The sequence below is a fragment of the Phyllobates terribilis genome, unplaced genomic scaffold (genome assembly GCF_046119375.1).
Source record: "Phyllobates terribilis strain yellow unplaced genomic scaffold, ASM4611937v1 Scaffold_11__3_contigs__length_659146591, whole genome shotgun sequence".
Lineage (NCBI taxonomy): Eukaryota > Metazoa > Chordata > Amphibia > Anura > Dendrobatidae > Phyllobates > Phyllobates terribilis.
Window position 1 is genome coordinate 123,646,024 of NW_027362771.1, and position 22,519 is coordinate 123,668,542.

A 22,519-nucleotide genomic window follows, 5' to 3' on the forward strand; every position below is an offset into this window, starting at 1 on the left:
CCACTCAATGAATCACTACTTTTTTTGCTTTATTTTTGGAGACTATTTTTCTGGAAGTGTTTTTGAAGCAGTTTTGACATGTTTTTTCCACATGTTGTTTTACATCCTTTGCACTTTTAAGTTTGGAGCAGTTTCCATGAGAAATCCATATCAAGGAAATGACACGTCACTTATTCCTTTCCACAGTGTTGTTTTCAAAACCTTGTTGGAACAAAACGCTTACAAAATGAATCATATAAACAGTAAAGTGGATCTTCGATTGAAATCAATAGAAAAAGTTTTCAAAGCATATTTGAAGCCATGTGGATTCTGGATTGGATAAACTTCTAAATCTTTGACAAAAAACTCTGTGTGAACATACTCTTATTATTAGTCAGTGGAGACTCTTAGGATTTGTTCTGATCTTTTTGATAATGGACTTGGCTACACAATATGACTAGTGTCGCTAGTGTGTTTAAAGTCTAAGCCTCATTTAGGCCTCATTCAGACGTCCATTTTTTGTGTACTAGTACTATCCAGGATTTTCATGGATAGCACTCGTACCTATGATAATCTATCGGGCCATTCACATGTCAATTTTTTTTTCCTCGGACTGAGCAGTCCATGGAAAATATTGGAGATGTCCGATTTTGATCCAAGTGTCGGATTAAGATCAGCAATGCAAGTCAATGGGTCAGTGAAAAAAATCGGACTGTACTTGGATGACATCCAAGTGTGATCCGATTTTCATGGACTGTCAGAATGGAGAAGGTGGAGAAATTGTTTTTTAAATTTCTCCACGTACAAGAAAATCAGATGATTCTTGTATCATACTCTGATCAAACTCTTATCAGAAGAATGAATCCAATTTTCCCATACGCGAAAAAAACGGATGTCTGAATGAGGTCTCATGAAAAGTGAAAAAAGTATTTTATGATAAAATGTAAAATCTTTGATGAAATCTCCATAGTTGGAATGATCATAAATCAAGTGTTCTGATACCCTCATTCAATCATTTTTCAGTAATACTGATTGTACTTTTAGGTTCCTTCTATGTGGACAGCCAGATCATACCCATCACTGAAACCCTTAGGGGGCTATATAACAGATCTTTTGCAAAGACTGAATTTTTTTAAGGTAAGATCTTAATGGTAAGGTCACGGCCCCACTATCTGTATTTGGTCAGTATTCAGGAGTATTCTCAGGAGTGGGAGCCAAAACCAGGAGTGGGTGATAAATGCAGAATTGGTGACGTGTTTCTATTATACCTTTTCTCTGATTGTTCCTCACCTGGTTTTGGCTTCCACTCCTGAAAAAAATTACTGACCAAATACTGACCAAATACTGATAGTGGGGCCATGGCCTAAAGCAAAGAATGTAATCTTCATTGTCTCCTCTGCAGAAAAAGTAAACATATCCAGGTATATATCCAGAAAAAGTAAACATATCCAGGTATATTTCGTCTTCTGCAGTATATTTGCATAGACAGAACAGCTTGTGATAGAATACTGTAGAATATATTCTTTTGTATGAAAATTCAAGCAGATTCATGACCTCTAGTGTATAAAACCTTTCCTGGGAATTAGGAATCCTTGTAGGAACAGCTTTACACCCCCTCATTTCAGGAGATTTATGCCTCTTGCTATTCCTGGGATGGCTAATGTTTGCAGTTGGCTTTACAGTAGTAAGACATTATTTGGTTTAGGATATCTGAACTGTGTGGGCAATAATTTAATATAGTGTTTACATATCAAACCTTTCTATAGAAGCCTGCCAAGGGATGGTGAGTGACAGTGAGCTACAATCTACTCAGAAGCAGTAGTAAATTACAAGTTTACTGGTCTGAGTCATCCAAATCCTTCTTCAAACTGTGCTATGTCTGCCTACCAGGAGCTGTTGTGAGCCAGATGCTCCCCAAAAGCAGTTAACTATTTCTTGCTGTCACTTCTTGTCCATAAAAATGATGTTCGTTCCTGTTCTTGTTCTTAAACATATGAGATATAAAGTAAAAAAAAATAGTTCACAATATACAAATACATAAAACTTGCAGACTTTGTAAGGGTTGTCCAATTTGGAGGGAACTGTAGCATAGCCCTATTCACTTGGATAGAGCATTTTTGCAATTCTCCGACTAGCGCTTTGCCAAAAAGGCTTCTACTCCTTTGCTCTTTGGATCAGCAGTAGGGATGAGCAGAGCCGTGGAAGTTCGGGTTTTGCTACCCCTCCTGAACTTTAGTCCAAAGTTTGGTTCGGGTACTGGAACTGTAACGAACTTGAACCAGAACCCAAACCACATTGAAAACAATAGAGACCCGAACTTTGGATCTCAAAAAAAACCTCTCTAACGGACTTAACTCGGAACTCCGAACTTTGTAACAGACTTTCGAGAGAAGTCCGTGTTCTGAGTTTAGTGCCGGACCCTAACTGTCTGGTACAAACCCCGAACTTTTAAGCTCGGGTTCACTCAACCCTAATCAGCATGTCTCTTAAAGGTTAGTGATTTGCCCTAACATTATGTGTGGGAATACGCTTAATAAACCCAATGAAATTGCCGAAGCCGCCATGGGAATGTGTCATCAGAAAAAGATCTATTATTTAAATCAGGTTTTTCACGTGAAATTGTATTTAAATTGTTCTAGTTTTATTTTATCATATTACTGCCTGTATTTAAAAAATAGAAATCTTGCAGTTTTCACACTGGCCATTAGGCATATTCTACAGTCATATTTCTTTTTTTTCAGGAAATTCACATGTAAATTAGCAGCAATACTCAGACCTTGTGTTTTGTATTGAAGCATCTAACGCACGTAGTGTCGGTCTAGAGTGCCAAGGGCCCACCAGTAACCGAATCCAGGGCCCCACTGTTCAGCTACATGCTAATTTGACCTTATCATCAATCAGAAATGTATATAACAATGAACTGGGTAGATTGTTAAATGAATAAGATGCTGCCTTTGTCTGTACATAGTGAATCAAGTATATTGTGCCAAGTACTGTTCATATAAGAGGGTGGTCGCCCATTCTTGCACAGGGGCCCACCAGAGGATTCTCCTGTTCTCCTGTGGGCCAGTCCAAGCCAGAATGTGAGTGCAAATTGTGATGGGAGGGGGCGCAGGCTCAGCTGTGATATCACCTGTTTGAATGGCGGATCCTGTGCTATTAGCTGTGTATAAAGGTGTTACTTGTAATTGAAATCCTGCCTGCGATAATAATGATAGTTCTGAAAACTCTTCTCAAAGAACAGTAAGAATAAGGCTATGTGCCCACGATGCAGAAATGCTCTGGATTTTTCCTGAGAATTTCTGTATCTCCCTGACAGAAAAAATGCATGCGGATTGTACATGCGGATTGTACATGCGTTTTTTCTGCCAGCGACATGCGGATGTGAAGCATTCTTCACATGCATTTCCGCATGCAGGTTGACAAGCGCTTTCCAAGCGATTTTAGCATCACTTGGAAAGTGCTTGTCAACTTGGTCACACTATAAAAATCCATGCAAACAGAATGGATTTATATAGTGTGACTGAAAGAATGGTTAAAAATAAAAAAATAAATCTAAACTTACCTTCCGATGGCCCCTGGAGTCTTGCTTCGCTCCGTTCTCCCTTACTGGCAGATCGCGGTACACTGCACTGAAGGACCTGCCGTCACATGACTATGACGTCCGATGCAGGTCCTTCAGTCCACTGCGAGTTGCTGGCATGGAAGGACAAGTGCACCGCGGGCCGTCAGGAGGTAAATATAACATTTATTTTTTATTTTATACTTCTTTTCACAGGTTCTATGGTACCCGGGTCCGGTCCTGTCCTCCACACCCGGGTACCATCCGCACATTGAAACGCGTGGAATGCGCATCTATGTATGCAGTGATGCGTAATCCATGCGTTTCAATGCAAGTCAATGGCGGCGAAAACGCAGCGCTTCCGCAAAATAATTGGTAGTGCTGCGTTTTTTTCCGCAATGATAATCTGCAGAGGAAATTTCCGCAGCATGTGCACAGCACATGCGGATTGTCATTGGGGACCATGGCAGGCCTTCTACCATGCGTTTTTTAAGCGTTTCTGCAGCGTTTTTGCCTAAGGCTGTGTGCCCACGATGCTTTTTTTAAGCGGTTCCAAAGCGGTAAAAATGCTGCAGAAACGCTTAAACGCACAGTAGAAGGTCTGCCATGGTCCCCAATGATAATCCGCATTTGCTGTGCACATGCTGCGGAAATTTCCGCTGCGGATTATCATTGCGGAAAAAAACGCAGCACTACCAATTATTTTGCGGAAGCGCTGCGTTTTCACCGCCATTGACTTTCATTGAAACGCATGGATTACGCATCACTGGATCTGTACATGCGCATTCCATGCATTTCAATGTGGGTCTGGAGAAGAGGAGACTCTCCTCCGGACCCGGGTACCATAGAACCTGTGAAAAAAATAATAAAATAAAAAATAAATGTTATATTTACCTTCTGACAGCCCCTGCTGCGCTTGTCCTCCCATGCCCGCAGCTCGCGATGGACTGAAGGACCTGCGCTGATGTCATAGTCATGTGACGGCAGGTCCTTCATTGCAGTGTACCGCGAGCTGCCAGCAAGGGAGAACGGAGCGTAGCAAGACAGCGGGGGTCATCAGAAGGTAAGTATAGATTTATTTTTTTATTTTTAACCATTCTTTAAGGTCACACTATACTGTATAAATCCATGCCGTTTGCATGGATTTATATAGTGTGACCAAGTTGACAAGCACTTTCCAAGTGATGCTAAAATCGCTTGGAAAGCGCTTGTCAACCCGCATGTGGAAATGCATGTGAAGAACGCTTCACTTCCGCTTGTCCCTGGCAGGAAAAACACATGTACAATCCGCATGTACAATCCGCATGTACAATCCGCATGTACAATCCGCATGTACAATCCGCATGTACAATCCGCATGTACAATCCGCATGTACAATCCGCATGTACAATCCTCATGTACAATCCGTAGACGTTTTTTTCTGCCAGGGAGATGCAGAAACGCTCAGGAAAAATCCAGAGCATTTCTGCATCGTGGGCACATAGCCTAAGTCTAAAATAGCCCAACTGGCCATGTGATACTTGCAAGATTTCTTTCAACTAATTTACTTAGCATTATATTGATCTTGAGTTATAGCCTGTCCAGAGCGCCATTCACAATTTTGTGTGCTTCAAAGCGGAAGTTTCCTAGTGTGGAATATGTATCGCTTCATTTTTTCTCCAAGAACGTAAATCTGTGCCACACTGATTAATAGAAACAACTTATTTTTCTACATGAAGGAATTGTTTGAAAGGAGATCAAGTTGAACTGTTAAGGAAATGTCTGTAAACCTTATGCCGGAATCTCCCAGCATTGTCCGCTGACCCATATCTTTACAAACTATACTTTTGTGATTTTCCTTTTGAGATGTGTTTCCTTATATTGGCAGTACATTCATTAGTACTGCATTAAATTTGGGGAATTACCCCTGTATTTAAATCAACTAGAAATTCTTTGAACTATTAGAGGAATGTCAGTCAACAGGTTGTCAGATTTGAACAGTAACCAGTAGCGTTGTGACTGTGGTAAATTCAGCTTCAGACTGTAATTCACACTGTAACTGAGGAACAGTCTAACATAACTAACACAATGTATATATAACATTATGCAGCGTTTTATGCAGAATATGTATATCGAATAATTTCCTATTTCTTTCCCTATTAAGTTGAGACTATATATTTGGATCATACAGTGTCCATACCACTACAATACAAATCATAAGATTTTTCCAACAGAAAGACTGATTTTAAAGGGAGTCTGTCAGTAGGATCAACCCTCCTAAACTGTTTATATGGGCTTGTAGGTCATAGGAAGCTGAATAAGGTAATACCTTGTATCTGCGAGCCAATGTCTTATTCCAAAGTAATCCACATTTTCTTTATATGTAAATGAGCTGTTCCAGGCTATGGGCTGGACACTAATCTTCCTCCAGAGATTATTTTAAAGGAAAGGGGGATTTACCAGTGTGAAACAAGTAACTAAATGAAAATATTTTCCACCGCTCTCTGAGATCTGCTGTATTGCAACAATATTGCAACCCTGTCGCCTGTGAGCTGGAAGCTGAGCGGAACATGCAGATGTATTAGTTATAATCACACACAACTCCGTAGTGAGATCAGACTGTCAGTCATTAAATCTCTAACACTGGTAACCCCCCTTTTATTAAAAATTAGCTCTGGAGGTAGATTCTTAGTGTCACGAAAGGTGTAGGAAAGACTTAGTGCAACACAGAGGGAAGAGGGAAAGGGAGCCCAGACTCTAGGGAAAGGGGGAAGTGGAGACCCCCTAGTCTGGTCTAGTGTCACCTTGTCTCAACTATCGACCCTATATTGGCTCTTCACCAATCGCCGCATGCGTACCTCGCCCTGTCTTTCTATGGCCTTAGACTCAGGCAAGAGAAGGGAGGAGATGAGCACTAGTCGATCCCCACTGAACACTAAAGACAACAGGGGAGGACAAATGGGAAAAATAGCTTAGCTTTAGACGACTCAAGACAAATGCTAACAAGACCTCAAGCACCAGAGAGGAAGCAGTACTGCTCTTGCTAAAGCCTTCTCAAGGAGTAAATGAATATCGCCGGCACCTCCCTCTGATACACAGCAGGTATTTATACGCCCAGACCAGGGAGTTAATTAGCCAGAGGAAGATAGCCGCTGGGTCCTAGAGACAGCCTCTAAGAAGATGTCTGTAATGCCAAACGTAGAGATCTCCTGCAACCAACTACAGGGTGACTGTCACTTCTGACACACCTGTGACTCTTAGGGAGATCAGTGTCCGGCCCATAGTTCTTAACAGCTCATTTACATATTAAGAAAAATGTGGAAATCTCTGGAATTAAACATCGGATTTCAGATATCAAGGTATCATTTTGTTCACCTTTTAATGACGTGCATGGCCATTTAGAAGGCTTAAGAGGGTCGAGCCTACTGACAGATTATCTTTAAAGATTTCTTATTAATGAAAAAGTATGGGGAGCAAGGTGCTCAGTGGTTTGCACTGTATCCTTGCAGCACTGGATTCCTCGATTTTAATCTCACCAAGGACAACATCTGCAAGGAGTTTTTATGGTCTCCCTTGTGTTTGTGTGGTTTTCCTCCCACATTCCAAAGACATACTGATAGGGAGTTTAGATTGTGAGCCCCAATGGGGACAGTGATGAAGATTATTTAATGAATTAAATGTTTTTATTCATTTGCAATTTCATTATTTTAGGAATGGATTCAAAAGGGAACACCAAAAGTTTTCTGGATTTCTGGGTTTTTCTTCACACAGTCTTTTCTGACTGGAGCACTACAAAACTATGCCAGAAAGTACAAGACCCCTATAGATTTACTGGGATTTAAAATTCAGATAACTGATCATAGTCATGTGGATGATATTGATACATCTCCGGTAATTGTTTTCAAGACTTTCATTTTCAAATATATGAATTATAGTTCAGTTTATGATACTAGATGTAGCAACTGTAACAATAACAAAAAATACAAGAAAGTAAATTATCTATAGTGTTTAAAGTGTTCCTATAGGTTCAACTAACTTTTTAGAATTAGCTGTGCTATGTGTGTATATGAGGAGGAATACTAAAGCTCAGGTCATAATATCACTTTTTTTTCACCATTTTCACCAGTTTTCTCCCCAACTGCTTGATCTATAATATTTAGTTATCTCTAATCTAAAGGATGTATACTAGCTGCTATGATTTCTTCCTGCACTGCTCACACAATATGAGGGATTTGTGCTCTTGTATCTCTTTTTAGTACATGGTACAGAGCAGATGCAACATGGGGACATTATACAGCAGTACTGAGCAGTGTAGCTGTGAATCCAGCTCTGGGATGAGATACAATGCTTACTAGAAAGCAGTAATACCATGTTTTGTGTGTCTGTTTCTATCACACTTTGCTCCTCCTCCTTTCCTTCCCTCTAATCTGATCTCTCAGTGAGCTAGCAGTCCGCCTTTTCTTGAGTAATATGGATTTTAACTGTATATAACTGAGATAATGACCAATTCAGAACACACAAGATAGGGAAGGGAGAATGGCTCATAAGGTTTCTAATAAAGAGTGGTACTTTTGATTGCATGCAAAGTTTGCTGAAATGACAGTGACTGTTGCTGTTAACACACAAATAATTCTTAGGGAAAAAATAGCATAATAATTTTTGATTGATCACTAAAATGATAATTCACTGCTTAGTTTGGATGTCTTTTTTTATTGGCAGGCTGACGGCATATATATTAATGGTCTTTACATGGAAGGAGCAAGATGGGACTGTGGCAAACATGTAATTGATGAATCTTTCCCTAAAGTGTTGTATGAAAGCATGCCTATTGTATCCTTTCTCATAAGTTACTATAAAATACACAATTTTATATGTTATTGAAGTGCTAGTTCTGTGTTCTTAAATATTCTGAATTTTCCTCAAAAGCAGATAGGCCAAATCCAGTTAGACAAAATAAGCTCTAGAGCGAGGTGAAAAGTATATGTTGTTGCTAAAATAAAACAATGACCTTGTATCACCCACTGCACATCTCATCTTATGTCATGGAGCACTGTCTAAACCTCCATATTTAAGCTCTACATAGTATAAAACAGTATGTCTTTTTAAAAGTCCACTTGTTAAAGGGAATCTGTCATCAGGATTTTGCTATGTAATCTGAGAACAGCATGAGTTAGGGGTTAAAACACTTAATTCAATGATGTGTCACATGTTAAGATGTGTGCTGTTGTTAACCTATAATAAAGGTTTTATCACTTGGTGACTATCATCACTGTAATTAGCTGGCGTGCAGGCACTCGTCCCACTCCGCCCCTTCTGTAATAAGCAGCTCACAGTCTATAGACTATGAACACAGAGAGCCTGGTGTGGACGGGGAAAATGTTCTCAGCTCTGCTCATTACTAAATCTAAAAACTAAATCTGAAAACTCTGATTGTGTCAAAACTGCTTCACTCAGTAACCTAAGTGGTACATCGTCAGATTCAGGGTATCTTTCTCTACATCAGGTTGCTTTCCGATGAGGTAGCAAAAACCTGCTGACTGATTCCCTTTAAGGTGGTCATATACATTAGATAAAAGTAGGCTAATGGTTGAACAACTGCTAAATGAACGATTGGTGAATGATCATTATGCCATTTACATTTTAGTCTATATTGGCTGTTTCAGTAATTCAAACTGGCCTTGCATGTTCAATGAAACCACGAGAAGAACAAATGTTTTTCTGGTAACATTTAGGAAACAAAAACTGTATATCCAGAAGATGATGGGCTGTCTTTGATTGGCTATAGATATCATCAGTTGTTAAAGTTCACCCTTCAAACTTTTGTTTTGGTTGACAGCATTAATTTTAATCAACTTTAGACAAATGTTTGAGCACTTTGAGTGAGAGGGAAATGAGTGATCCTCGTGAATTGAAACATGCATAGGCCTTGTGGGGTCGTTCAGGTTTGGCACATCATTCATATTTTTACCTTAATTACAATCACTGATACATTAGTCTTTATAGGTCAATGTCACTTTTCCATCCCTGGCTTTCTATTACTAATAAACCATACGAATTACAGTCTAATGTAAGATGTCTTTGACCATTAAAAGCTGAAGCGTGTTAGTAGCTTAACACCTCAACTATGCAGAAAAATTGAGGAGGAAGAATTTGTAGTCAGACAAATTAAAGAATTCAGTGGTGCAATAAATAAAAACACAACTTTCAGATGATTTTACTTGAGCATTTCCTTTACAGACATATTATAGATATGGCTTATTCCTGAAGAAAAAGTGAGCCCAATGGATTCCTTTTATCAGTGCCCAGGTAAAGTACTATAATCTATATATCTATAAGTATAATTGACTAACATTGAATTTATACACAATATATTAATATATTAAATAAGGCTGAAACAAAGACCCCGGATTCATCAAGATCCGCATTTTTAATGCCGGTCTTGATGAGGGGGCAGGGTGGAGTACGAGGCACCTAATGTGTTAAGGGGTGCACGCGACTTAATAAATCAGGCAAGGCGTGAAGTGGCATATGCCTCCAGGGACTGGAGTAAGATTTGTAGCCTAAGGAACATTGCTGCGCATTATGAAATTGACAGGTGGTGGTTGCTACGCTCTTGTCATGCCACCATCTCACCTGATCCACCCTTAATTATAGGAGCTGGGCGAAAACACCAAAAATGTTGTGACTTTTCAAAGCTTTTTACAACAGTTTTCTGGAAGCCATAAGGTTTTATTAAGATTTGTGGAGGCACCTAGGCAAAATGTATTACCTCTTCTTACCTCTTCTACCATGAACATAAAACACAGTCATATTAGTTCATTGCCGAACAAGAGTCACAAGCAGTGCTCACTCCATAATACCATCTAAAAAAATATTAAGATTTGAGAGTCCTCAGTGATTGATAACTTTTAATGGCTAACTGAAAAGATTGTAAAAAATTGCAAGCTTTCGAGACTACGCATGTCTCTTCATCAGGCTAGTATTCCTTTTCAGTTAGCCATTAAAAGGTATCAACGACTGAGGACTCTCAAATCTAAATATTTTTCTATCTACTGGCTAACACTGTACAAGAATATATATATTTTCCCTACATAATACCATATAGGACCCATGTAATAAAGTCATTGCACTGAAAAAAACAACCTTGCTATACATTGCAAAATAATTCTGAAGCATTCCATAATACTAACATACAGTACCTAAAAGTGCATCATAGTCAAAAGATCCGTAACAGCATGCAATAAATTGTCTGAATGATCATCTAAAGAAATCATCAAAAGTATTTTGAAATTTTAGTTTGCTTCTAAGAAGAGAAGATTAGAGGATTATATATTGTACACACTACAATCCATCATTATACACAAATTCAGAAAAAGTCCAGAAAAAATAAATTGTAAAAGTTACTTACAGCATGGTAGCTCCATCAAAGCATTAACATGCTCATTTGTAAGTTATTACCTATCGAAAGAACAGGTAATACAGTTATATGAAAAAGTTTGGGCACCCCTATTAATCTTAAGCTTAATGTTTTATAAAAATTGGTGTTTTTGAAACAGCTATTTCAGTTTGATACATGTAATAACTGTTGGACACAGTAATGTTTCTGCCTTGAAATGAAGTTTATTGTACTAACAGAAAATGTGCATTCTGCATTCAAACAAAATTTGACAGGTGCATAAGTATGGGCACCTCACCAGAAAAGTGACATTAATATTTAGTAGATCCTCCTTTTGCAAAAATAACAGCCTCTAGTCGCTTCCTGTAGCTTTTAATGATTTCCTGGATCCTGGATGAAGGTATTTTTGACCATTCCTTTTTACAAAACAATTCCAGTTCAGTTAAGCTTGATGGTTGCCGAGCATGGACAGCCCTCTTCAAATGATCCCACAGATGTTCAATGATATTCAGGTCTGGGGACTGGGATGGCCATTCCAGAACATTGTAATTGTTCCTCTGCATGAATGCCTGAGTAGATTTGGAGCGGTGTTTTGGATTATTGTCTTGCTGAAAGATCCATCCCCTGCATAACTTCAACTTTGTCACTGATTCTTGAACATTATTGTCAAGAATCTGCTGATACTGAGTGGAATCCATGCGTCCCTCAACTTTAACAAGATTCCCAGTGCCGGCATTGGCCACACAGCCCCAAAGCATGATGGAACCTCCATCAAATTTTACTGTGGGTAGCAAGTGTTTTTCTTGGAATGCTGTGTTTTTTTGCCGCTATGCATAACGCCTTTTTGTATAACCAAACAACTCAATCTTGGTTTCATCAGTCCACAGGACCTTCTTCCAAAAAGAAATTGGCTTCTCCAAATGTGCTTTTGCATACCACAGCCGACTCTGTTTGTGGCGTGCTTGCAGAAACGGCTTCTTTCGCATCACTCTCCCATACAGCTTCTCCTTGTGCAAAGTGCGTTGTATAGTTGACCGATGCACAGTGACACCATCTGCAGCAAGTTGATGCTGCAGCTCTCTGGAGGTGGTCTGAGGATTGTCCTTGACTGATCTCACCATTCTTCTTTTCTGCCTTTCTGATGTTTTTCTTGGCCTGCCACTTCTGGCCTTAACAAGAACTGTCCCTGTGTTCTTCCATTTCCTTACTATGTTCCTCACAGTGGAAACTGACAGGTTAAATCTCTGAGACAGCTTTTTGTATCCTTCCCCTGAACAACTATGTTGAATAAGCTTTGTTTTCAGATCATTTGACAGTTGTTTTGAGGAGCCCATGATGCCACTCTTCAGAGGAGATTCAAACAGGAGAACAACTTGCAAGTGGCCACTTTAAGTAGCTTTTCTCATGATTGCATACACCTGGCTATGAAGTTCAAAGCTCAATGAGGTTATAAAACCAAAAAAAGTGCTTTAGTAAGTCAGTAAAAAGTAGGTAGGAGTATTTAAAACAAGAAAATGATAAGGGTGCCCATACTTATGCACCTGTCAAATTTTGTTTGAATGCAGATTGCACATTTTCTGTTAGTACAATAAACCTCATTTCAAGGCAGAAACATTACTGTGTCCAACAGTTATTACATATATCAAACTGAAATAGCTGTTGCAAAAACACCAATTTTTATAAAACATTAGGCTTAAGATTAATAGGGGTGCCCAAACTTTTTCATATAACTGTAACTTGGCTGGGTGGGCAGGATCAGACTGGCCCACAGGGGAACAGGTGAATCCCCAGGCGGACCCCGATACAGCAGTAGGCAATACACCCCACAACATGCGCCACAATACACTTGATTCACTATGTACAGACAAAGGCAGCTTCTACTCATTCATTTAATGAACTACTCAGTTTTTTATTACACTGTGTTCCAAATTATTATGCAAATAATATTTTCTCAGATTTTCCCAAATTACCTATATGAATTGCAGTCATTGTAATTTTCCAGTCAAATAACTATTAGAGTACAATTGAAAGGTTTTTGTACAAACTGCCTATGATAACAGTATATTTTTTAAAAAATGAAACACTCAAACTGCACTCAAAATGCATGTTCCAAATTATTATGCACAGCAGAGTTTTCAACCTTTTCATTTTAATAAAGAATAAAAAAATGGTCATTTTTGAAATTATAAGCATTAGCAGGTTATTACAAACTGAAATCAAACAGTTTTCAACTCAAAACTTTATTCTAGGTGATGTTACATTTGCACATAGGACCCCTTGTTCGAAAGGAGCTTCTGAACTCTCTCGTCCATTGAATTTGTCAGGTTTTGGATGGTTTCTGCTTCAATTGTTTTGCATGAGGACAGAATACCCTCCCAGAGCTGTTGCTTAGATGTGAACTGCCTCCCGCCATCATAGACACTACTTTTGATGATGCTCCAGAGGTTCTCAATGGGGTTGAGGTCAGGGGAGCATGGGGGCCACACCATAAGTTTGTCCCCTTTTATGCCCATAGCAGCCAGAGATGCAGATGTGTTATGTGCAGCATGAGATGGTGCATTATCATGCATAAAAATGATCTTGCTGCGGAATGCACGGTTCTTCTTCTTGAACCATGGCAGGAAGTGCTGTTTGAGAAGCTCAACATACATTATGGAGTTCATCTTTACCCCTTCAGGGATCCTAAAGGGACCGACAATCTCTCTCCCCATGATTCCAGCCCAAAACATTACTCCACCTCCTCCTTGTTGGCGCCGTAGCCGTGTTTGCATGGGGTGTCCATCAACCAGCCATCCTTCACTCCATCCATCTGAACCATCGAGCGTTGCACGGCACTCATCGGTGAACAAAACAGTTTTGAAGTCAGGCTTCATGTATTGTTTGGCCCACTGGAGCCATTTCTGCTTGTGTGCAGTGGATAGAGGAGGTGGACAGGATGGCTTATGCACAACTGCAAACCTCTGAAGGACCCTGCATCTTGTTGTTCGGGGGACAATGGAGGCAGCTTCAAAAACTTGTCTGCTGCTATGACAAGGCTTTTTTGCCGCTGCTCTTTTAACCTGACGTAATTGCCTGTAGGAAGAGTCCTCAATTTTCCCTTATCAGCACGCACACGTGTGTACTGTGAATCAGCTAGATACTTCTTGATTGTGCGATGATCACGATGAAGTGTCTTGGCAATGTTGATTGTAGTCATGCCTTGACCTAAACACTCCACAATTTGTTGCTTCTCAGCAGCCGACACATCCTTTTTCTTTCCCATTTTGACAGAAAATGTAGGCTGCTTAATAATGTGGGACAGCCTTCTTAAGTAGTCTTGCCTTTCATTGGACACACCTGCCAAACTATCTAGCACAGGTGTCTGCAATTGCTTACAGTGATATAAAGAGCCCTGACACACATCACCATCAATGAGTTTAACTGACAAACAAAAAAATTCTTACCTTATCACTCCTAAACACTTTTTGCATAATAATTTGGAACACAGTGTATATAGAAACAGAGATAAATTTGTAAATGTAATATTTGCATGGAGCTGAACAGTGGGCCCCTGGAGTCAGTGTTACTGGTGGGCCCTTAGCACATCAGTCCAACACTGTCAGTGGCATTCCCAGAAAATAGTACCCTTTAGGTCAGTAATTTATCACCTATCTTTTGTGTAGGTGATAACTTACCAACTTGGTACAAAATAGTTCAGCATTGGTCTTATTGCACTTTTAATATTTTTTCACCATTTATACTAATACCAGTATGCATTCTTCATGTTTGATTCTTGAAATTTTTATTTCCACAGTTTACAAGACAAGCGCCCGTCATGGAGAGCTCTCCACAACAGGACATTCTACAAACTATGTCCTCACTATCAGTCTGGCGACAGACAAACCTCCGAATCACTGGATTAACAGAGGAGTGGCTTGCCTCTGTCAGCTGGACTATTAGGAGAAAACATAATACTGAGCTTTTTCAAACCTCTATTTTCTCACCATTTCAAGTTTTCTTTAGGGCGAGGTTCACACCTGCATTTGAGACTATAGAGGCAATGTAGCAGGCTCTGTCATTTTCACTGAAAGTGCAGCATGGTGTGCTATTTTTTCAATTAAAATGATGGACAGTTTAATTGAAACCAAAATGACCCCATTATAGTCCATAGGGTCTGTCTTACGCTGATTTTGTCTGTTTTGTGACATTTCTGTTTTCTGAATAGCAATTGTGCTTATAAAAATCAGTACATACAGTATATATATACACATATATACAGTACAGACCAAAAGTTTGGACACACCTTCTCATTTAAAGATTTTTCTGTATTTTCATGACTATGAAAATTGTACATTCACACTGAAGGCATCAAAACTATGAATTAACACATGTGGAATTATATACTTAACAAAAAAGTGTGAAACAACTGAAAATATGTCTTATATTCTAGGTTCTTCAAAGTAGCCACCTTTTGCTTTGATGACTGCTTTGCACACTCTTGGCATTCTCTTGATGAGCTTCAAGAGGTAGTCACAGGAAATGGTTTTCACTTCACAGGTGTGCCCTGTCAGGTTTAATAAGTGGGATTTTTTGCCTTATAAATGGGGTTGGGACCATCAGTTGTGTTGTGGATACACAGCTGATAGTCCTACTGAATAGACTGTTAGAATTTGTATTATGGCAAGAAAAAAGCAGCTAAGTAAATAAAAACAAGTGGCCATCATTACTTTAAGAAATGAAGGTCAGTCAGTCCAAAAAATTGGGAAAACTTTGAAAGTGTCCCCAAGTGCAGTTGCAAAATCAAAAAGCGCTACAAAGAAACTGGCTCACATGAGGGCCGCCGCAGGAAAGGAAGACCAAGAGTCACCTCTGCTTCTGAGGATAAGTTTATCCAAGTCACCAGCCTCAGAAATCAAAGGTCAACAGCAGCTCAGATTAGAGACCAGGTCAATGCCACTCAGAGTTCTAGCAGCAGACACATCTCTTCAACAACTGTTAACCCCTTTACAGCCCATGACATATTAATACATGATACATGTCTGTGCCCTGGGACTTAAGAGCCTGACCCGTATTAGTACGTCATGGCGATCGTGCGTGCACACAGGCTGTGCGAGCGCGATCGCCGCCGGGTGTCAGCTGATTGTCACAGCTGACACCCAGTACTATGTGTAGGGAGCGGTCCCACACCGCTCCCGGCTCATTAACCCCCGCAATGCTGCGATCGAAGTCGATCGCAGCATTGCAGAGGCAAGGGGAGGTGATCGCATAACTCCATCCCTATGCTATGCAGGTGATCAGAATAAAAAAAGTAAAAGTCCCACAGTGGGACAAAGTAAAAAAGTGTAAAAACTCCCAGAAAGTGAAAAACAAAAAATTGTAAAAATATAAAAAAAAAAATAAAAAAAATAATCCACCAAAAATAAAAATATAATGTACCCATCAATAAATATTATTATGAAAAAAAAGCAAACAAACAATAAAAGTACATATATTTGGTATCGCCGCGTCCGGAACGACCTGACCTATAAAACTGTCCCACTAGTTAACTGCTTCAGTGAACACGGTAAAAAATAAAAATAAAAAACGAAGCAAAAAACAATGCTTGATCATCATACCGGCAAACAAAAAATGGAATAACACGCAATCAAAAAGACGAACATAAATAAAAATGGTACTGCTGAAAATGTCATCTTGTCCCGCAAAAAACAAGCTGCCATACAGCTTCATCTGCCAAAAAATCAAAAAGTTATAGCTCTCAGAATAAAGCGATGCAAAAAAATAATTTTTTCTATAAAATATCTTTTGTTGTGTAAACATAGTAACATAGTTTGTAAAGCCGAATAAAGACTTGCGTCCATCAAGTTCGACCTGTTAGTTCTGTAATTGCTAAAGTTGATCCAGAGGAGGGCAAAAACCCCAAATGATTTGGCCAATCTTCACCTGAGGAAAAATTCCCTCCCGACTCTGAAACCAGCAGTCAGAATAAATCCCTGTATCAACTTACTATTTTATTTTATTTTTAAGTATATGCTGAAATCTGCCTGGTATCTAGAAATGCATCCAGTCCCCGCTTGAACTGGTGTAGTGAATCCGACATTACCGTCTCCTCACTCAGTGAATTCCATATTCTCACTGCTCTTACCGTAAAGAACCCCTTCCTATGCTGGTGCTGAAACCTTTTCTCTTCCAGTCTTAGTGAATGCCCTCTTGTTACCGTAATATTCCTCCTTTTGAACAAATCCCTGGCAAGATCTCTATACTGTCCCCTAACATATTTGTACACATTTATTATGTCCCCCCTCAACCTTCTCTTTTCCAGGCTGAATAGTCCTAGTTTTGCCAACCTCTCTGGGTATTGCAGTCCCTCCATTCCCTTTATTAATTTTGTTGCCCTCCTTTGTACCTTTTCAAGCTCATTTATATCCTTTCTATATATTGGGGCCCATAACTGAGCACAGTATTCCAAGTGTGGTCTGACCAGTGCTTTGTACAGTGGAAGAACAATGTTCTCATCCTTTGCAGCTATACCTCTTCTGATACATCCCATTACCCTGCTTGCCCTTACAGCAGCGGCCTGACTTTGGGCACTCCAATTTAGTTTACTATCAATCAAGATGCCCAAGTCCTTCTCCATCTCTGAATTCCCCAATGATTTCCCATTCAGTGAGTACTGGTGACTTCCATTTTTCCTTCCCATATGTATGACCTTACATTTCTCCTCGTTAAACCTCATTTGCCATTTAATGCTCCACATACTCAGCTTATCCAAATCCCTCTGTAGGTCTGCACTGTCCTCTTTTGTATTAATTGTTTTACATAACTTTGTGTCATCTGCAAATATTGATATTTTACTATTTATCCCGTTGACTATGTCGTTAATAAAGATATTAAATAACATTGGGCCTAGTACAGACCCCTGTGGTACCCCACTAGTGACGCTTACCCAATCTGAGTATATTCCATTTATAACCACCCTCTGCCTTCTATCCTTTAGCCAGTTAGCTACCCACTTGCAGACATTTTCCTCCAGCCCCATCATTCTCATTTTGTATACCAACCTATTATGTGGCACGCTATCGAACGCTTTTGAGAAGTCGAGATACACGACATCCACTGGCTCCCCCTGATCTACTCGAGAGCTAACCTCCTCGTAGAAGTCAATCAGGATTGTTTGGCAGGAGCGATTCCTCATGAATCCATGTTGGTTCGGGATTAAAAGATTATTAGCATCAAGATGCTCCGTAATTGCCTCTTTAATGAAGCTTTCAAAAATTTTGCCCACAACGGACGTCAGACTCACCGGCCGATAGTTTCCAGCGTCACTTTTCGCTCCCTTTTTGAATACTGGCACTACATTCGCCTGTCGCCAATCAAGTGGCACAGCCCCAGTCTCAACAGAGTCCTTAAATATAAGATATAACGGTCTGTCTATCACATTACTTAGTTCCCTTAGTACCCGTGGGTGTATGCCATCAGGTCCTGGTGATTTGTTTATTTTAATGTTACTGAGGCGTTTCTGTACCTCAACTTGGGTTAGATTTGTCATACTTAGTGGAGGATTAAGCTTGTCACTTCTCATTTCGCCTGTTAGTTCTATTTCCTTTGTGAAAGTTGTCGAAAAAAAATTATTTAATAGATTAGCTTTATCCTCATCTTTCTCTATGATTTTGCCTTCCTCACTATTTATCGGTCCAATATTATCCGATTTAATCCTTTTACTATTTATATACGTAAAGAACAGTTTGGGATTTGATCTACTTTCCCTAGCAATACGTCTCTCTGTTTCCTCCTTCGCTATTTTTATTTGTTTTTTACAGGTTCTCGTTTTTTCCTTGTAACACATTAGTGCCTCCTTACTGTTTTCCTGTTTTAATCTCTTGAATGCCTCTTTTTTGCTATTTAACGCCCCTTTTACGTTCTTGTTCAACCATATTGGTTTCCTCTTATTTCTGGCCCTTTTATTCCCATACGGTATATACCTCTCGCACTGAGTATTCAGAATTCTTTTGAAGGTTTCCCATTTACTATTCGTATTCCTTTGATTAAGAACTTTGTCCCAGTCAATAAGTTGAAGGCTTTTTTTCAGCTGATCAAACTTCGCCCTCCTAAAGTTTAATGTTTTTGTTGTTCCCTTATTGATAACCCTACTGAAGGGCATTTTGAAGTCGATAATATTATGGTCACTATTACCTAGGTGCCCCCCTATCTGTACCTCAGTTATTCTATCAGGCCTATTAGTCAATATTAAGTCCAACACGGCCTTCCCTCTCGTTGGTTCCTGCACTAGTTGGGAGAGATAATTATCCTTGATATTTGTCAAGAACCTTTTTCCTTTCTGAGATCTACAGGTTTCTGTTTCCCAGTCAATATCCGGGTAGTTGAAATCCCCCATTACAATCACTTCATTATGTTTTGCTACTTTGTCTATTTGTCCTAATAGCAGATTCTCATTCTCCTCTGTTATATTGGGTGGCTTATAGCAGACCCCCAGTAATATTTTATTATTATTTTTAGTTCCCTCTATCTCTACCCACATGGACTCGACCCCCTCTTCTCACTCTCCTATATCTTCCCTTAGTCTGGGTTTTAGACATGACTTTACATATAAGCAGACTCCGCCACCTTTCCCCTGTTTCCGGTCCCTTCTAAATAAACTATAATCTAATAAATTTACCGCCCAGTCGTAGCTATCGTCTAGCCAAGTCTCTGTTATACCTACGATGTCATACCTCTCCTCCGATATAAGCTCCCGCAGCTCATCCGCCTTATTGGTCAGGCTTCTTGCTTTGGTCAGCATGCAAGATAAAACTTTGGGGTTATTTAGCATCCTATTCTTCTCTAACGATCTAACTGTACTATCCCCACCCCCCTCTCCACCCTCATTATATTCACTTCTCCCCTTCCCCCTTGCTTGCCTCACATCCCACCTATTTCCTTGGTTTCCCCCCCCGTCTCTAGTTTAAAAACTCCTCCAACCTATTAGCCATCTTCTTCCCCAGCACCGCTGCACCCTCCCCATTGAGGTGCAGCCCGTCCCTACGGTAGAGCCTGTAGCCGACCGCGAAGTCGGCCCAGTTCTACATGAACCCAAACCCTTCTGCCTTGCACCAACTCTTTAGCCACTTATTCACCTCCCTAACCTCCTGTTGGCGCTCCTGTGTGGCTCGCGGGATTGGTAGTATTTCTGAGAAAACTACCTTGTAGGTCCTTTCCCTAAGCTTCCTACCTAGGTCCCTGAAATCATTTTTAAGGACCCTCCATCTACCACTCACTTTGTCATTGGTGCCAATGTGGACCATGACCGCTGGGTCTTCGCCAGCCCCACCCAGTAACCTGTCAACCCGATCCGCGATGTGCCGGACTCGAGCGCCAGGGAGGCAGCACACCGTTCGGCGATCCCGGTCTTTGTGACAGATTGCCCTGTCTGTCCCCCTAATAATAGAGTCACCCACTACCAGAACCTGTCTTGCCTGCCCTACACTTCCCCCCTCCCCCTCATTACTGGAGCATACACTCCCCTGGCGGTCAGAGGATCTGTCGTGCTCCAATAATGCCGGTTCTGAACCAGCCTTCCTATACTTCTTCCCTCTATCCCTCCTAACTGTTATCCAGCTCCCTGCCAGTTCAGCCTGCACTTCCCCTCTATGCTCCACCCCCAGTATTGACCCATTGTTTTGACCCAAAAGCGCCAAAACATAGAAAAACTATATAAATGTGGTACCGCTGTAAACGTTCTGACCCAAAGAATAAAGCTACCTTATCAATTTTACCACACGCGGAACAGAATAAAAAAAAAGAAAAAAAAACAATTCCTGAATTGGTGGTTTTTGTTTATTCTGCCTCCCAAAAATCGGAATGGAAAGCGATCAAAAAACAACACGTGCCTGAAAATGGCACCAATAAAAACGTCAACTCATCCCGCAAAAAACAAGCCATCACATGACTCTGTCTGCCAAAATATGGAAAAATTATAGCTCTCAAAATATGGCGATGCAAAAGCTAGATTTTACAAAAATTGCGTCTTTTAGTGTGTGACAGCTGTCAATCATAAAAACCCCATATGATTCTGGTATCGCAGTAATCGCACCGACCCGAAGAATAAAGTCGTCTAATCACTTATACCGAACTAGGAACGGCGTAAAAAATAAACTCTCGGGTTAGGGTTGTGCTAAGGTTAGGGTTGTGCTATGGTTAGGGTTGTGCTAGGGTTAGGGTTGGGGTTGGGGTTAGGGTTGGGGTTCAAAAGTAAGAAAAAAAGATGACGATATGACGACTAGTGTTGAGTGCAAGTGCTCGCTACTTGACTTTGCATCGGGTGCTCTGGTATGCATTGAGTATCATGGGTATTTGAGTGACATGCTTGAGTCTCCGCCCCATATACTTCGCAGCCAAAAAAACCCTGCGGGGATTGCCTGCCATGCACGAGTGATACCCGCATGTTTTTTTTTGGGTGTCTAATAACTGTGAAACATGCGGGGCAGGAACTCGAGCATGTCACTCGAGCACATGTAGTACATGGTGCATACCTGAGTACCCGATGCAAACTCAAGTAGCGAGCACTTGCGCTCAAGACTAATGACAACTTATTCAATATGATGACCTAATGTTATCAAATTCTGTGTCGTACCTCTGGGTTCAAAATGTTCACTATACCTCTTGATAAAATCCTTGAGGGGTCTAGTTTCCAAAATGGGGTCACTTGTGGGGGGTTTCCACTGTTTAGGCACACAGGGGCTCTCCAAACGCGACATGGTGTCCGCTAACAAATTGAATGGAAAATCGGCTCAAATTTTTAGCGGACACCATGTTGCGTTTGGAGAGCCCCTGTGTGCCTCAACATTGGAACTCCCCCACAAGTGAACCCATTTTGGAAACTAGACCCCCCAAGGCACCTATCTAGATGCATAGTGAGCACTTGGAACCCCCAGGTGCTTCACAAATTAATTCGTAAAAATAAAAAAGTGTTTTTTTTCCCACTTTTTCATTTTTACGAATCAATTTGTGAAGCACCTGGGGGTTCCAAGTGCTCACTATGCATCTAGATAGGTGCCTTTGGGGGTCTAGTTTCCAAAATGGGGTCACTTGTGGGGGAGCTCCAATGTTTAGGCACACAGGGGCTCTCCAAACGCAACATGGTGTCCGCTAACAATTTGAGCCGATTTTCCATTCAATTTGTTAGCGGACACCATGTCGCGTTTGGAGAGCCCCTGTGTGCCTAAACATTGGAGCTCCCCCACAAGTGACCCCATTTTGGAAACTAGACGCCCAAAGGCACCTATCTAGATGCATAGTGAGCACTTGGAACCCCCAGGTGCTTCACAAATTGATTCGTAAAAATGAAAAAGTGGAAAAAAAAATACTTTTTCATTTTTACGGATTAATTTGTGAAGCAACTGGGGGTTCAAAATGTTCACCACCCATATAGATAAGTTCCCAGGGGGGTCTAGTTTCCAAAATGGGGTCACTTGTGGGGGGTTTCCACTGTTTAGGCACATCAGGGGCTCTCCAAACGCAACACGGCATCCGCTAATTATTCAAGCAAATTTTACAATCGAAAATTCAAATGGCGCTCCTTCCCTTCCGAGCCCTTCCGTGCGCCCAAACAGTGGTTTTTCCCCACATAT

General features: G+C 40.5%; 1 protein-coding gene across 1 annotated transcript in view; it reads left to right on the top strand.

Annotated features, from left to right (window-relative positions):
* The window catches only part of LOC141165727 (dynein axonemal heavy chain 3-like), a 2,796,342-nt gene extending 2,781,221 nt beyond the window's left edge, over positions 1-15,121 (top strand). The window contains exons 76-80 of the mRNA XM_073651577.1: positions 1,024-1,116; positions 7,232-7,411; positions 8,240-8,350; positions 9,769-9,826; positions 14,710-15,121. Of these exons, the coding sequence (XP_073507678.1) occupies positions 1,024-1,116; positions 7,232-7,411; positions 8,240-8,350; positions 9,769-9,826; positions 14,710-14,855 (588 nt within the window). The 3' untranslated portion in view covers positions 14,856-15,121. The remainder of the gene's footprint in view (positions 1-1,023; positions 1,117-7,231; positions 7,412-8,239; positions 8,351-9,768; positions 9,827-14,709) is intronic.
* The last annotated feature ends 7,398 nt before the right edge of the window (positions 15,122-22,519 follow it).